The following is a 16762-nucleotide window of genomic DNA, read 5'->3' as shown; positions in this document are numbered from 1 at the left end:
AGTGCTAAAAGTTGTTATTTTGACAAAATCAAAACAGTGACAACAAAGGGCTAGTAAGGGAAAAATGAGAGACCAGGTCCCAATTCTCAGTCCAGAAAACAGTTCCATGAAACAGTTTATTCTAAGATAGACTTGAAGATAAAGTATTTATTCTACAGTCTGAAGGCTCAGACATAAAAATATAAAATGCAACATAAAAATACTGTACAAAAACTTCACCACCACCACCAACAAAAAACCACCACCACTACCACAGGGTTTACTCTTCAAAATATATCCAAGCCAACGGAAAATAAAGTTTACTCATAACATATCAAGAGACAGGACTCTTGGAGCCGGCCCCATGGCCGAGTGGTTAAGTTCATGCGCTCTGCTTTGGCGGCCCAGGGTTTCGCCAGTTCGAATCCTAGGCGCGGACATGGCACCGCTCATCAGGCCATGTTGAGGTGGCATCCCACATGCCACAACTAGAAAGACCCACAACTAAAAAATCCACAACTATGTACCGGGGGGCTTTGGGGAGAAAAAGGAAAAATAAAATCTTAAAAAAAAAAAGACAGGACTCTAAATTTTGAAATCAACTCTGCAGTTATCCTTTTATATGTTTTTAGAAAATGAAAATAAAACTCTATTTCATACTAGTTTCTAACTAGTTTCTAAGAAACAGCAACATATAAAGGAAACACTGCAAACAACTTCAAAGACAAAACAAAGAAAAAGAGTTCAAATGATACTAAGAATAAAACTAAGTAAAACTTGAAAATTAAGACCCTTTTAAGCTACAATTTTACTTAGAGATTTTTACTGAGGACATTCTCAACACTGCCAAGAAGTTTTTAAAATAAAAATTAAGGTTAGGTAGGATTATCTATGAGAAGGTTAATATGATGAAAGCACAATGAACTATCACTACCAATATCAGAATGGCTAAAATATAAAACCGTGGTAACACCAAATGCTGACAAGGATGCAGAGAAGCTGCATCTCTCACATTGCTGGGAGGAATGTAACATGATACCGCCACTCTAGAGGAGAGTTTAGCAGTTTCTTTTAAAACTAAATATGTACTTACCACATGACCCAGCACTTTGGGGCATTTATCCCCCCAAAATGAAAACTTACGTTCACATAAAAACGTGTACATGAATATCTATAGCAGCTTTATTTATCCGGAAACTCTTCTGGAATGTTCTTCAACGAGTGAATCGTTAAACAAACTGTGGTATGTCCACACTATGGAACACTACTCAACATTACGAAGGAATGAACTATTAATACATGCCAAAATTTGGACCGATCTCAAACGAATTATGGTGAGAGGAAAAAAGCCCAAGTAACATAGTGTATGATTCCACTTATATAACATTCTCAAAAATGACAAAATTATGGAGATGGAGAACAGGTCAGTGGTTGCTTAGGGTTAGAGATGAGGGTGTGTGCGTGAAAATAAAGGGGTAGCATGAGGGATCTTTGAGGTGATGGTACAGTTCTGCACCTTGATTGTGGTGGTGGCTACACAAATCTGCACATGTAAAATTGCACAGAATCACACACACACTCTACACAAACGAGTGCATGTAAAACTGATGAAATCTGAATAAGGCTGTGGATTGTAACAATGTCAACTTCCTGGTTTTGATATTAAACTACAGTTATGCAAGATGTTACCATTGCAGGAAACTAGGTGAAAGGACTAGGAGATCTCTGTGCACTATCTTTTTGCAACTTTCTATGAATCTATATTTCAAAATAAAAAGTAAAAAAAAATTAGATGAGACTATGCAGGAGAAGGTTAACATAAAGTTTTAACATAGCATTTGGAACATAGTAAGAAGGCCACCACGAGCACTTTTAATAAACGAACTAATTCAAAAATACAGGTTTCTGCATACTATTCCAAGTACTTCAGCAGAAAGCATGACTTGAGCTAGAATTCCTAAGTTTACTTACTAGACGCTACATGAAATCTCTTATGCACATGGCAAAATTTTTTTTCAACTGTTCAAGTAAACAAGGAGCCAGTACATAACATAAATGGCTCCACATTCAGTTCTTTCCCAAAATCTTGAACTCAAACTTCCATTTGGCCCGAAGCCCTTAGTATACAAAAGTCTCTCATATCCTCAAGTAACTTACAGAATGGAAATAAATGTATCACCAGCTGTTTGGGTCCAAATTAATGAAAAGTCTAGCTCAAGGTCATCCTCAACTTCAATCAATATTGTCTTAGAAAAAAATAATTGCGTGTCATGTTACAAATGAGTTGGTGTTCTGTAGCAGCTAAGTCCCTAACAAATATTGAGGGGTAGAAAGAACACCCTGCTGGCGGTCCTCTGAATTCCGAGAGCAGGGTGAGCTGTCCAGCCGGCTCCGTAGGAAAGAGCAAAGACAGCAGTCGCAGACCAGCTGCCGGGAACTGGACCGCACTTCTTCAAATAAGCCTCCTCTGGCCTACAGCCCCCCTTCAGGATTACTCCACATCTATCGCGTGTAAGTGATTAATACATACAGTCTCGAGTGCCGTGGGTGTGATCCTGAAATAGTTTCCTCCACTAAATATTACTCTAACGAATTCAAAGAAAGGAGACTAGAAAGCTGAGTGAAATCATACAACAGCTTGCATTTCTACTTTCTACAGAAAAAATGGCTTAAATTTTTCTCAGCTTTAGCAGGTATAAGAATACCTAACCACAACCGTCTGAGCACTCCAGTATCAGCAAGGGAGTCCTTGAATTTTCTTCCCATGAATTTATCAGTAGGGGTTTCATGGAAGAAGTTGTGATGTAACGCCATCTCTCACACCAGGACCAGAATCGTTCTAACACACATACTCCCCATCCCCACCTTATACTCTTCTAGGATCCCTTTCTCATCCTTCTCTCTTGTAATATACTCAACCTTCTGTGTGAACACAGGGTAGACTCCAAAAAGCTTATTCACTCCCTATTTCCTTTTGCCATACAACAGCAAAAACTTAACGGGGGTTGAAAAAGATACCACACACTAAAATGTCAACGATTCTGACAGTGACAGTGTTCACCAGTTTTAGATTTTAGAAAGAAGATGAGCTGTGGCATGAAAGCAACTTAGCTGAACACAGTATACTAGATTTTGGGAAATTCTCAAATACGAATTACACTGTTAGTGTAGCATCTACACTGTAGAAAACCTTGTCTTCTTGAAAGCACATTTCAGTACCCAAATGCAGTAAGATTCAACAACCTGAAGAGATAGTTCACTAAAGAACTACTGGGGGCTACATTTGAAAATGCAGAGAAATTATATTTAGAGCAAGCACTTGGAATAATACTTTCATATTCAACCTATATTAATCGGCCTGATCACTTTGGAGCCCAGCACTAACACGAATCCCACTGATTATACTGTGTAGAAACAAGCAAAAAGAGGCCAGAATGCCAGGGCTGAAGAATAGTGTCAGCATCCTGGGCTTACTGTGACACTGCCCCACTGCAGTAAAGATGACTACATCTCAGCCCCCAAATTTCAACTCCCTGCTAGACCGTTCCACCTAAACATCAGTCTTACTTTTTTACTGCTTTTACTGCTAACCAACAGTCTTACCGCCTATTTTCAATAATAATACCAATATTTCCCCAGTCACTCCAGTTCAAAGCTATACTGTTATTATTAAATCCATAAGGGAGTCAGAATGCTCTCCAGCCTTACCTTGTAGAATCTCTCTCAGTATTCTTCTTTCCCATTCCCATGATCCTATCTCAAGAAATTATTCCTTAAACCCAGTTTCCCACCAGGGTCTTCTTTATGTCCCACAGTCAAATTCATACTGCAAACATTACTTTGAACAAGTCATCCAAGCCTTGAAAAAATATCTAAAGATCTGGCAGTGCAGCCAACATAAACCTATTCTCATGAGCTTGGACAAGCACCAAGCACCTTCTACAAGAAGTTTCTGGACACCAGGCTCAGGACCAAGGACTCTGAATCCTCCATAAGTTTCCTGTGTTAGCTCCCTTTTGTCATCTCTTCTTTCTCCATGGTGATCAACAATTAAATCCTTGAAAAGAAAAGGGCTTATGGCTCATTCTCATGGACGACCAGAAGGAGCAGGTGGTGGACTGCTTCCTACACCATAGGCAGCTTTGGAGGGAAATGAATCCCAAAAAATAGAATAAGTAAAAGTAACTTTAACAAGATAGAAAGGAAAGCGATCAAATTCCTTGGGTCTGCGGGTAGATGGAGAAGAAGACTGAGATGGTGAGCCCAGGCGAGTTTCATTTTAAAAGAGGACTATGAAGACTTCAGGACGAAATCCAAATATCTTACTCTACATTTAAGAAATTTCCATCTTAACTAGCGACCTAGTGGGTAAGAACAAACATATCTATAATAAAAAAAATTAAACATAAGCAAGCTATAGTAAGAGCATTAAGCTTAAGACTTCAGAGGAAGAACCAAAAAAACCAAGAACCTGGGCAAGGGAGAAGTCAGGATTTTGAACCGTATCTTGGAGTGTTCAGGGAGTAAGTCAACCAACTAGTTCGGCTGAAGCAGAGAACACAGAGAGATCAAAAAAGATGTGAGAGGATGTACATATACGGCTGTCCCAGAGTTCTAGTCCACTCTTCATGGGCTTTTTCTCCTCTCCCTATCTGGACTATCAGGTCAGAGGCCAGGGACCACCACAAATCGGTTAACAATGTTAACCTATCAGCTAAACGCCCGTCACATCCCAAGAACTCAGAATGCTGGGAACTTTTACTATATTTAATTTCAGAACAGCCTAACAGTGAGGTGCTCTCTGAACTCAGGTTTCTTAAATACCTATACTAAAAATAGCAAAACTTCTGTAAAAGTCAAGAAATAAGGATCCATAAATCAAAACAAGAATTTTTAAGCAGCCAGACACTCTTAGAACCACTTAATAAAATAAAATAAAAAATTTAAACTGCTGACATCCTCTAAAGGAGGAGGCACAGGAATGGAAAGTCCGATGAAGTGATAAGCAGTTTTAAACAGGTTTACAATCAGTTTTTAAACATTCATCCCTCTAAGAAACGGAAATTTCTCTTCTTAATCCCTCTGAGAGCAACACAATGTTTGAATCAGGAACAAGAACATCTTGCTTCTTCCTAACTTCAAATGTGAACCTTTTACAGTATCCTCGACATTAAATAGAAGTAGAAGAGAGGACAATTTCTAATCTATCAAAAAGAGAGGCAGCCAGCATTTTAGATCTATAATATATCTTTGCTACACACATGCAGAAGCTTCGGTGAAATGAAATTAGGGAACTTCAAGGTTTTAGTTAATGATAACTGGAGCTTATTCCTGTGAAATGAAACTACTAGAAGCCCCCTATCAATCTGCTTGTCACTCAACCACAGGTTTATGGTTCCTTTTGGAAAAGCTAACAGGATGGAACGAGCAGCCTTTTCTGAAAATGTGATGACCATGGAGAGCGCCCTTGAAGCCCAGCAACAGAGGACTCGAGCCTGAAGGGCTGAGGCCCCGTGACGGGCCCGCCAGCGCCAGTCCTACCGAGGGAGCGCCTGTCCAGCAAGGTGGGAGCTGGAGCCGCAGCGGAGCAGGCACCGACTCGGCCCCCCAGACCCCCGGCGCGCGCACGGGCCGGCCCCGCTCACCAAGGCCGCGCAGCCCTCACCGGGGAGTCCAAGAAACGCCTCACAAGGGACTACCAACGGTGATTTCCCTTGCCCCAATGGAAAACAGGCTCAGAAACGGAAAGCAAGGTGGAAGCTCCTCTCCACACTCCAGCCACACACACGCACACGCGCACACACGCGCGCGCACACGCACCCGCGGCCCAAAAGCTTTATTTTACAAAATAAAAAGACCGAGCGACCTCTTGCACCCAGAGGCTGCCCGGAAGAGAGCGCGAGCTGGGACACCCCCGCCCGTGCGCGGTCCCCGGGGTCGCGCGGCAGCCGCGTCGCCACGGCCCAACTTGAGAGCGCCGGCGGCGCCGCGGCCGCCAGTCAGCACCGAGTTGCCGGGACCCGAGCGCGGCGCCGCACAGGGGGCGACCCAGGGCGGGGCCCGGCCGCCGCCTCCCGCGCGGTCCCACCGGCCGGCTCCGCGGCCACCTCGTGCTCGCTCCGCAGGACCAGGCGCCGCCAACGCAGCAGGGTTTTCGAAACAAGAAACAGAAAGGCGGGCCAGGGTCCCCGGCGGGCAGGCGGCACGCGGACCGCACTCTGGCCGGGCGGCGGAGGGAGGAGCCTTCTGGACGCTTCTGCCCTGGCGAGGACAGCACCTCCGGCCCCCGTGCCGCCGCGACGCGCGAACGCGGGAGCGCCCTCGGCAGCCAGCGGCCCGGCACGCACGCGGGGGCGGCGGAGGGTCCGGGCCCGGCGGCCGCGCTGCCACTCACCCCACGACGCCCTGGTTGTAGTTCCTCCGCTTCCACGGCGTCCCGCTGTACGCGCCGCCGCCGCCGTCCGCGCGGCCGGGCCCCGCGGCGCGCCCGCCGCCGGGCTGCAGCAGGCTGTAGTTGAGTCCGTAGGTGCTGGCCTTGTTGTCGCGCTTCCTCTTGTTGCTGCCGCCCGCGGCCGGGTCGGCGGGCTCGGCGGCCGGGCCGGCGGCCGGGGGGTGCGGGGCGGGCGCCGCGGCGGGGGCCGGGGGCGCCGCGGCCGCCCGGCGGGCCCAGGCGGCGGGCTGGTGGTGGTTGTTGTTGTTGTTGGTCGTCTCCAGGGGCAGGAAGTCCCGCTGCTCCGCGGGCTGCGCGGGGCGGTACATGCCGGCCGGGGCCGGGGCCGCGCCGCCGGGGCTGCCGGGGCTGCCGCCGCTCCCGCCGCTGGCCGCGCCGCCGCTGGCCGCGCCGCTGTGACAGTGGTGGCCGAAGTAGAGGTTCCGCAGCCCCTGGGTCGTCTCCCAGATCTGCATCCACAGACTGTTGGACGGTCCGAGCTGCTCTGGCTGGAACCAGGCGATCCTCGGATCCATCAAACGGCGGCGGCCGCTGCCCCCGCCCCTCCCGGCCTCCCGCGGGCCGCCGCCGCCGCCGCGCCTCAGGCGCACGCCCGGCCTCGGCGGCTGCCGCGGCTGCTCCGGGCCCGCCGCGGGCGGCGCGGTCGCGCAGGGGGCCCGCCGGCGGCGTCGCTCCCGCCCTCGGGGCTCCGCGGGCCCTCCCCCTCCCTCCGCCCCTCCGCCGAGCCCCTGTCACCGGGGTCCCCGTGCAAATGGCGGCGGCGGCGGCGGCTCCAGAGAAGGGCGAGAGGCTGCTGCGGCGGCGGCGGCGGCGGCAGCGGCGGCGGCGGCGGGGGGGACGCGCCTGCTCCGTAGCGTCCTCGCTCTCCGGCGCCGGGGCGGGGCCTCCGCCGGCTCCGCCCCGCTCGCCCCGCCCCGCCCGCCCGCGCTCGCCCCGCCCTGCCCCGCCGCGCCGCGCCGGGCGCTCGCGCAGCCTGCAGGCCGCGGCGTGCGTCATAGAGGCCGCGGCGGGCGCGGCGGGCCCGCAACCGCCTGGCCCAACCGCCACGCGCCGGCGGGGCCGCTCGTACCTGGGCGTCCGGGCGCTCGCGCGCGCGCCGCCGGGCCTCGGGAGCCGGCCCCTGAGACGGGCGAGGCCGGCCGGAGGTCGCGCCGGCTCCTCAGGGAAGGGGCTGTGGGAGGTGCCGCCCCGCCCATCGCCCCTCCCCACGGCCCGCGGGAGCCCGCGGGCCCGCCGACCCCGCCCGGGGAGGCTCCGCTCCGAGCGCTCCTCCGGGGGCGCGCCCGCCCGGCCGGCCCGCACTCTGGGGCCGCGGGCGGCGCCGCTCCACGCAGCTCCCCGGCCGCCGCGCCCGAGACGGGGAGCCGGCGGCCGCCCTCAGGCCGCACGCGCGTCCCCGCCGAGCGTGTGAGCTGCGGGCGCCGGCTCCGTCACGCGCGCGCCCGCGCAGGTGCGCGCGCCCGCGGAGCTCGGGGTTCGGAGGGGCTGCGGGGGTGTCCGCGATCAGCTGCGGGCTTGGCGGCTCGGACGGGGGCCGCGTTGCTGGCGACGGCAGGTTCCCAGAGGCGGACGTTTGCGTGTCCCCCAGCGTCTGCGGTGAAGCAGGAGGACGAGGAGCGGGCCGCCGCCAGCACCTGCCCGGCGCCCTCCGAGGCCGGCCCGCTGCCGGCCTTCTGCTCCGGGAGCTCAGTGCCCTGGAGGGTTTTTTTGGCAAATGCGGAAAAACTACGTATTTATCAAGGATCAAAGCATTGCTCTGCCTTTTTTTTCTTACTGAGAGAATAACGCGGCCATAAATGCGGAAAACACACAAAAAAACTTTCAGAATTTTAGTTCGTTCTGTCGTTAGTGCTTTACTACAAATCAGTATTAAAAGTTTTCTCGGAATGCAGTTTGCTCTATACTGAAAATTACAGAGCCAGGAAAATGAGTAGTGGTATTTTTTACGCTATTCACACTGACAAATTAGACAAAAATAAAGCACTGTATAGAAATAGGGTTCTTTTGACGACTTTAAATTTATTTTAAAAGTTCAAAGGAGAAAAATGGAAAGCCAAAGTAAATATTAGGAAGTTTCCGTGAAGATTTTGTGAAACACTCTTCCAGAAATCTCTCCATGCGCATCTCAGTGTCAAGATAGTCTTTTATTCTTCTTTTACATGTTATTCAGTCTTTTAAAATACTTTTTCAGATATCTAAGAAGACATTAAATACCAATATGTAAGACCAAAACAAAAGTATTCAAAATTAGCAATAGTACATGCTGTAATTAACGTTTGTTATATTTGAGTGCTCATTTCTTTAGGCAAACCTCAAGAACTACTAAAATATTGGCAAAATGATCAAATGAGTTAATATACATAAATGCACTTTGTGAAACGTGAGCTGAAGGGCAGGACATTGCTGTCGTGGGTCTGCACAGGGCACGGGGTGGGCAGCCCGGGAGGCTCCGGGTCGTTCAGTGGGTCTGGGCTGAGTGTCTGTGTGTCCTTGCGGAACTGAGCTGAGTGCTTTAGAGAAGACAAATAAGCAGCCACGGTCTTTGACTGCCTTCCATGAATTTACCGTCTGCTTAGGGAGGGAAAAATATGTAAATATTTACAGTCATCCTGCAGTTCATTCAATTAATTCAACAAATACGTCTTGAGCAAGTATTATGTACTTACTGTATCTGGGGAGACAGCAATGAACAATACTGTTGAGGTCCCTGCCTTTATGGATCTTACCTTCTAGTGGGTAAGGTGTATAAGGTCAGACAGTGGTTAAGTGCTGTGAAGAAAAAGAAAGCCAGCTAAAGGGATAGTGACCGTGTGCTATTTTTAGGTGGGCTAATCAGGGAAGGCTGCTCTGAGGAAGTGATATTTGAGCAGGCACTTAAATGAAGCAGTGGGCCATGACCATCTAGGGAATGATCCACCAGGCAGAGGGAATAGTAAGCGCAAAGGCCCTGAGGCAGGAATATACTTTGTGTGCAAGATGATAAGATAATGTAATTGAGTCTTGAATGTGTAGCATGGTATAGATTTCCTCAAAAATCATCCCATCTAAAGCAAAACAGTAGGGAATTTTACATACACAAAAGGTATTCACTTTCCAAAAAAAATCTGCAGTGTTTTTTGTCTCAAAGTAATCTATTACTTTGCATCTACAGACATAGACTATGCTAATTTCAATAATAAATTTTGATTATTCAGTCTTTTCATTCTGCTATAAAACACATTTATTACAGTCTTCAAAGCCATCTGCATTAAATTGCTGAGCCAAAAAACCCAGCTATCACAAACCAAGACATTTTCCCACATAATGTAATGTCCTCTTCATTCTCAATATTCTTGTTCTTAGGGGAAAAATGTTGAGCTGATGGTCTCAACTTGAAAGGTTTACTGAAACCCCAAGATTCTGTGGAGTAAAAATTGAGTAGAGAAATGAGAAGAAAGCAAGTTACCAAGAACCAGGCAAATTTAAATATGATTTCATTGATTTATTAATTTGAAGAAAACAGAAGAAGAATCGCACATACATACTACTACATAGTATTATTAATGTCATTATAATTAAATCTTAGACAGCATGTGATTATATTACTCCGCCTCAGAGTTAACAAGAACAATGAATAATAGTCATATAGTTATTAGTAGCTTCAGTATTCAGGTTATGAAGCATTTGCTCCGGGTGTTAGTAATCGTTGACTTAGGCCACACTTACAAACTTTCCCTCTTTTGCACAAAATATACATCATTGTACCATGTTTTTTGTCCTACATGAATACAAAGAAGATTCCAAGGAGAGGAATCGTTTTTCAATGAGACTTCAAAATAATAGGCAATATGGAAACCTGTGTCTTGTTCTGGACAGTCAAAATTTCTTCCATTCCTGTTTTAGAAACAAAATTGCTCTAATGGTATGCCATTGTGGGATCTCTGGAGTGAGTGTGCGTGTGTGTATGTGTGTGTAAGAGCTTTATAGTATACTTTATATACTACAAAAGTCACCCATTTTAAGCATACAATTTAATGATTTTTTAGTAAATTTACATAGTTATGCAACCACTGCCACAATCCAATTTTGGAATATTTCCAACCCCCAAAAGATCTCTAGGGCCCATTTGCAGTCAATCCGTTTTCCCAACCCCAGCCCCAGGCAACTGCTCATCTACTTTCTATCTCTATAGATTTGCCTTTTCTGGATAATCTCTGCTTTGAGTGGGGTTTCTATAGAGTTTGACCCTGGTGGCTGGCTGCTAAAGCCCCCACAGAGAATTGCCTGCCTAGCCTAACGACAACGAAAACAAAGCCACTGCCATAACGGGTGCATTTTCTCATAGTTTTTGACCAATCTGTAAAAAGTCCAAACATTTTTCAGATTCAAGTTTCCACGAACCTATTAAGGCAGCTCCTTCCCCCATCTTTCCCGCAGTCAGAGAAGTAGCATCCTTGGACGCGAGCATGCGGAACAGGAGACAGTCCCTGGGCAGCCGCGCTCTGGAGAGAGCCCAGAGGCTCAGCTGAGGTCCAACACCCAAAGAACTCTCTGATTTTATCGTTTCTTTTTAACTCATCAGTGCACTCAAGCAGAGACTCGATTTCTAAAGGTCAAAGGCTCACTCCAGAATATTCCCTTGCTAGAACCTGCACAACTTGAAATTCTGTCAGGACCTTTCCCTCAAAAAAGATTTGTTTGGTGTGATGGTTACTTTCATGTATCAACTTGACGGGTCATGGGGTGCCCAGGTTAAGCATTATTTCTGGGCGTTTGAATTAGTGGTCTCAGTAAAATAAATTGCCCTCCCCAAGGTGGGTGGGTCTTATCCTATAGGTCAAGGGCCAGAATAGAACAAAGGCAGAGGAGCAAGGAGCTCGCCCCTTTGTTCCTGCCTCGCTGACTGAGCTGGGACATCTCATCTCATCTTCTCCAGCCCTCAAACTGGGATTGACACCATTGGCGTCCCAGGTTCCCAGGCCTTCAGATTCAGACTTATTGTGCTGCTGGCTTTACTGGGTCTCCAACTTGCAGACAGCAGATCGGGGGACTTCTTGCTCTCCCGTAATTGTGTGAGCCAATTCCTCATAATAAATCCCCATATAAATCTCTCTCTATGGATATATATTATATATAGTGAATCCAAATAAATCGTATGTATATACTCCTGGTTCTGTTTTTCTGGAGAACCGTGACTAATACAGAAAATTGGTGTTGAGAAGTGGCTGTGCTGCTGTCACCCCTACTAAAAGTGCAGAAGTGGCTTTGGAACTGGGTGATGAGTAGAGACTGGAGGAGTTTGGAGGTGCATGCTAGAAAAAGCCTACAATACCATGAACGAACATTTAAAGGTAATTCTGGCGAGTGCTCAGAAAAAAAAGAGAGCTGTAGAGAAAGCCTCAGTCTTCTTAAGAATACCTGAGTAGTCACGAACAGTACGTTGATAGAAATATGATAGTAAAGGCCGTTCTGATGTGGTCTCAGACGGAAATGAGGAACATGTTATTGGAAACTGGAGGAAAGGCGATCCGTGTTATAAAGTGGCAAAGAACTTGGCTGAATTGTGTTCGTGTTCTAATGTTTTGCAGAAGGTAGAACTTGCAAGCAATGAAATTGGAGGGGGGCCGCCCCGTGGCCCAGTGGTTAAGTTCGCACGCTCTGCTTCGGTGGCCCGGGGTTTCACTGGTTTGGATCCTGGGCGTGGACATGGCACCGCTCATCAGACCATGTTGGGGAGGTGTCCCACATGCCACAACTAGAAGGATCCACAAGTGAAAAAATATACAGCTATGTACTGGGGGGATTTGGGGAGGAAAAGCGGAAAAAAAAAAAAAGATTAGCAAGAGTTGAAATGGAATATTTAACTGAAGCCATTTCTAAAAAGAGTGTTGAAGGTGTGGCTTGGCTCCTCCTGGCTGCTTATAGTAGAATTCAAGAAGAGGGAAATTACTTAAAGACGGAACTATTAAGCAAAAAGGAGGTAGAACTTAATGATTTGGAAAATTCTCAGCCTATCCTTATTGCAAAGAATGAGAACACTAAGGATATGGCCAAGCCACCGCTGGGTCACTGGGAAACAAGCATGGGTATGAACCACAGGTAATCAGTCACCCCAGGCGGAAACTTGCTAGCTTGACCTGAGGGAGTGGGAGATGGGAAGGAATGAAGGAAGGCTGTTAGACTTTTGGGATTTTACAGGATGAGACCATAGAGCTATTTGGCTGAGACTGTGCACAATTCTTCAAGACAAGGGTAGTATAACCACAAAAGCGATTCAGAGATCATCAGGCCTTCCTTCTTGGTTTCAGAAGAGGGGACCATTGCCTTTCTTCCAACAGGCCAGACAGCCTCCACCCAGAGCCGTAGGGGCAGGGCTGCCTAGAGCTGTGGGGATGGGGCTTCCTGGCAGAGCCCTGGGGGCTGACTCCTGCCTAGTGGGGCTGCTGGGGGCAGTACCTCCACCCCAGCGGGGCTGGGACTGCCACCCCAGTGGGTTAGGATGTTGGGATTTCTGCCCCCGTGGGCCTAGAGGGCAGCGCATGGAGCCAAAGAGAATTATTCTGGAGGCTTAAGATCTCTTGGAGTTTGCCTTGCTAGGGTTCGGATTTGCTTGGGCCCCATCACCCCTCCCTTGTTCCCTGTTTCTCGGAGTGTCTGTCCTATGCTTGTCCCACCATGGTATTTTGGAAGCACATAACTCTTTCGGCTTCACAGGTTCACAGCTGGAGAGGAATTAACCTCAGGATGAATCATCACGTCCCACCCACACCTGATTCAGATGCTGTTTAGATGAGACTTTGGACTTCAGACTTGAGCATTGGTGCTGGAGTGAGTTAAGGCTTTTGGGATTTGGGGAATGGAGTGAGGGTGTTTTGTAGGTGAGAAGGACATGAATTGAGGGGTCCAGGGGCAGAATGTTGTGGATTGAATGTCTGAGTCCTCTCAGAATTCATGTGTTGAAACCCTTCCCCACAACGTGATGGCATAGGAGGTGGGGCCTTGGGAGGTGATTAGACTTAGATGAGGTTGTGAGGGGGGAGCTCTTATGAATGGGATTGGTGCCCTTCTAAGAGTCATGAGAGAGCTCGTTCCCTCTCTCTGCCCTCCACCCTACGAGGGCACAGTGGACAGTCAGCAGCATGCAACTGGAAGAGAGTCTGCACCAGAACCTGACCACGCTGGCACCCTGACCTTGGACTTCCAGCCTCCAGAACCGTGAGAAATAAATTTCTGTCGTTTATAAGCCACCCTGTCAGTGGTGTTCTGCTATAGCAGCCCGAACTAAGACGCTTGGTCGTGAAAGAAGGTTCCAAGCCCCTGGAGTAGCCCACTTTACTGCTGTTCTCATTCTGCTCTGAGTCGCCCTCTGCTTTATGTCTATCAGACGTGCCTGATCTTCCCCCCAACAAAAGTGTTCCTCCCCCGCTCAGACCACCCCAAACCTTCCCTATGTGACCTCCAGAACACGTCTCAGGCCATTCACTCCGCTCTACTCCCACCCCATCCGCGAGCCCTGGCTGCCCCACTTCTTGCCCAGGCTAAGGCTTCCACAATTCCTTTCCAAGTGTTGGCCTCAGAGGTCCACACTTCAACCCCCTCCATCTCGTGGCACCCAGAGTGGACTTTTAAAAATACAAATTTGACTATCTCCTTAAAGTGCATAATAAAATCAAACTCTAGATTTTTTCTGCCAAAACCCATTTCTCTCACTGTCTTCTGCATCTCAGTAAATGGTGACTCTGTTCTTCAAAGTCAAAGCTGCTCAGGCTAAAATCCTTGCTGTTACCCCTAATGTTTTTCTTTCCTTCCCGCTGCACGTCCATTCCACCATGGACGCTGCATGCTCCACCATCTGACTATAGCATCCTGCTATCCAGGAAACACACCAGCACCTCTCCATCCAAATCTCTATTGTTTCTTGCTGAGATTATTCAAACAGCCTACAAACTGGTCTGTCTGCTCCCACCCATGCTTCCCTTCAGTCTGTTCCCATCCCAGGAGCAATGGGATCCTTTGCAAAGGTAGGCCAAACGGTGTTCCACCTCTGCCCCAGATTTTCTGATGGCTCTGCATCTCTCAGAGATCCTTACATCCACAAGGACCTACCTGATCTGACCCGCTCTCCTCTCTAGTCTTGTGTCCTACTGCCCGAGCCCTGTGCTCCAGCCACACTGGTCCGCTGTTGCAGGACTCCGGCATGCTCACAAGGCAGGGGCCATGCACGTGCTGTCTTAGGCTGGAGCCCACTTCTCTCAGTTCTCTCTGTGGCTCCCTCACTTTCTTCAGGTCTCTGTTCCAGTGTTGCTGCCCGAGCGAAGCCTGCCCTGATTGCCCGCTTCTGCAACAATGCTCCTTCCCCTCAGCGGGCTTTCTTGTTCGGCTTTACCACTTGTTTGCAGCCCCGAGATTTATTTGTCCGTTCTTCTGTTGTCCGCCCTCCCCACTATAATGTGAGCTCCATGGCAGCCGGGGCTTGGTTTGTGAGGCAGATGGACTCTAAGGTGGCCCCCCATGATCCCTGCTCCCTGGTTTTTGTTTGTCTTTGTGAAATTCCCTCTCCTTCAGTGTGGGCGGAACGTGTGACTTGTTTCTAACCAACAGAATGTGGCAAAGCAATGGGGTGGCATTCCCATGATGGCGTTGCGTAACACAGGACTCCGTGCTGCTGGCAGACTCACTCTCCGGCTCCTGCTGCCCCTGATGAAGCCGCCTGCCTGAGGGCAGCCTCTCAGAGGGAACCCGGGGCCTCTGACCAACAGCCAGTGAAAGCTGAACCTCTCAGTCCTATTGCCGCAGGGAAACGAATTCTGCCAACTGGAGTGAGCTTGCAGGCAGCTCCAGAGCCTCCAGAGGAGAAGGCAGCCCTGCTGGCAGGTTGGCGCAGCCTGGCAAGACCCTGAGGGCAGGAACTTGGCTAGGCGCTGACCAGACCCGACCCACTGACACTGGGAGATGATCAGTGTCTGTTGTCTTAAGCTGCTAAACTCATGGTAGTTTGTTACTCAGCAATAGAAAACGCGTATAGTTTGTTTAGTTCCTTGCTCAATCCCAAGCGCTTAGAACAGAATCCAGTATTGACTAGGTGCTCAATAAGCATTTGTTGAATGTATGTATTATTATGGAAAGGCAAAACAGAACAAACCAAGTGGACGACAGTGTTACAGTATGCAACCAGTCCTGAGTGTGTCCGTGTGTGCATCCGTCTTTGTTTGGTGGAGGTGAAAACATACTCTGGAAGGGCACAGAGGCTGGCGGGGGCTGGGGAGGGATCCAGAGAATTAGAAATCCGTGAAGCAGGGGGCAGTCATCTTATCTCGTACCCTCCTGAACTGTTTGGAATGTTTATTTACTCTGTAAATGTGTTAAACACATACATGCACAGAGCATACACACAACCAAACAAAACAGCCCCCGTGACTTCAAATTTTAAGTTTCCAAAATAAGATCACTTCCTCGGCACTTACTCGTTCACTCAGCACTCTGCCTTCCCATCCAAGCAACATCCTAGTCTATTGTTCATTTCCACCTCATACCCTCCAGCATGTTTCATGGCAGGCATCGTCAACAGCAGAATTGCCACAGACAGAATTAAGTACGCATTGAACTTGCACATCGTGCTTTGACTGCTCACAAAGAGGCAGTAAGGCAAACTTGGTTTGCAGACGTGCAAGCCAAGCCACAAGGGCCTTTTCTAAAGTAAAATGCAAGACAAAGGATGCTGAGCTTTTCCCTTATTGCTATTGTGTGTCCAGCCTAAAAGTCATTTCATTCAAGAAAAATTCGAATAGTTTAAGTTACAATTACCCTGGAGTTTTAGGATGGTCCTATAGGGTTTGACAAGTGTGGGCAGAATAAGGAGGGGACAATTTCCGTCTTTGTTTGGTGGAGGTGAAAAAAACCAAGTGAAAATTTGCAGGCTGAGTACAAACAGGAGGACCCATTACACAGCGAGGAAAACTAAGAGAGTAAAGCATAGAGCTCCAGGAGGCCACACGCCATGTGCCGCAACTAGAAGCTGCGAAGGTCACCACTTACAAAACTCCTGTGACATCATGCTAGTGGAACAGTTTCAAATTTGTAGCCCCTGATCTGTTTTGAAACTAACCTATATAACAAATTTAAGATATACTGAAAGTCATTTCTCCCAGGGCTCAGGAGAACGCTTGAGACGGAGTTCTTCGCTCTCAGGAATTAGTGAGGGACCGTGACCGCAGCAGCATTAGATTATTGACCTTGTTCAGAGTTCTAAAACTGGACCTGAAAACACACAACCATAATGAATGTTCAGTGATTAATCAGCATCTGTGAATTGATGCTAAAATACAGTGAGTTACAAGATATCATTTCATGCTA

General features: G+C 48.5%; 1 protein-coding gene across 3 annotated transcripts in view; it reads right to left on the bottom strand.

Moving 5' to 3' along the window:
- Positions 1-7515, bottom strand: part of TENT4B (terminal nucleotidyltransferase 4B) — a 64585-nt gene extending 57070 nt beyond the window's left edge. The window contains exons 1-2 of one of the 3 annotated variants that reach the window (XM_070500379.1): positions 7500-7515; positions 6374-6918 (exon numbers count right to left, since the gene is read on the bottom strand). In XM_070500379.1, coding sequence (XP_070356480.1) covers positions 6374-6885 — 512 coding nt within the window. In that variant the 5' untranslated portion in view covers positions 6886-6918; positions 7500-7515. Of the gene's footprint in view, positions 1-6373; positions 7106-7499 lie in introns of those variants that run through there. The other 2 variants (XM_070500380.1, XM_044761155.2) reach the window with 2 other exon arrangements.
- Between the last annotated feature and the right edge of the window lie 9247 nt (positions 7516-16762).

The sequence above is a fragment of the Equus asinus genome, chromosome 28 (genome assembly GCF_041296235.1).
Source record: "Equus asinus isolate D_3611 breed Donkey chromosome 28, EquAss-T2T_v2, whole genome shotgun sequence".
Lineage (NCBI taxonomy): Eukaryota > Metazoa > Chordata > Mammalia > Perissodactyla > Equidae > Equus > Equus asinus.
This window is presented reverse-complemented; position numbering and strand designations above follow the sequence as displayed.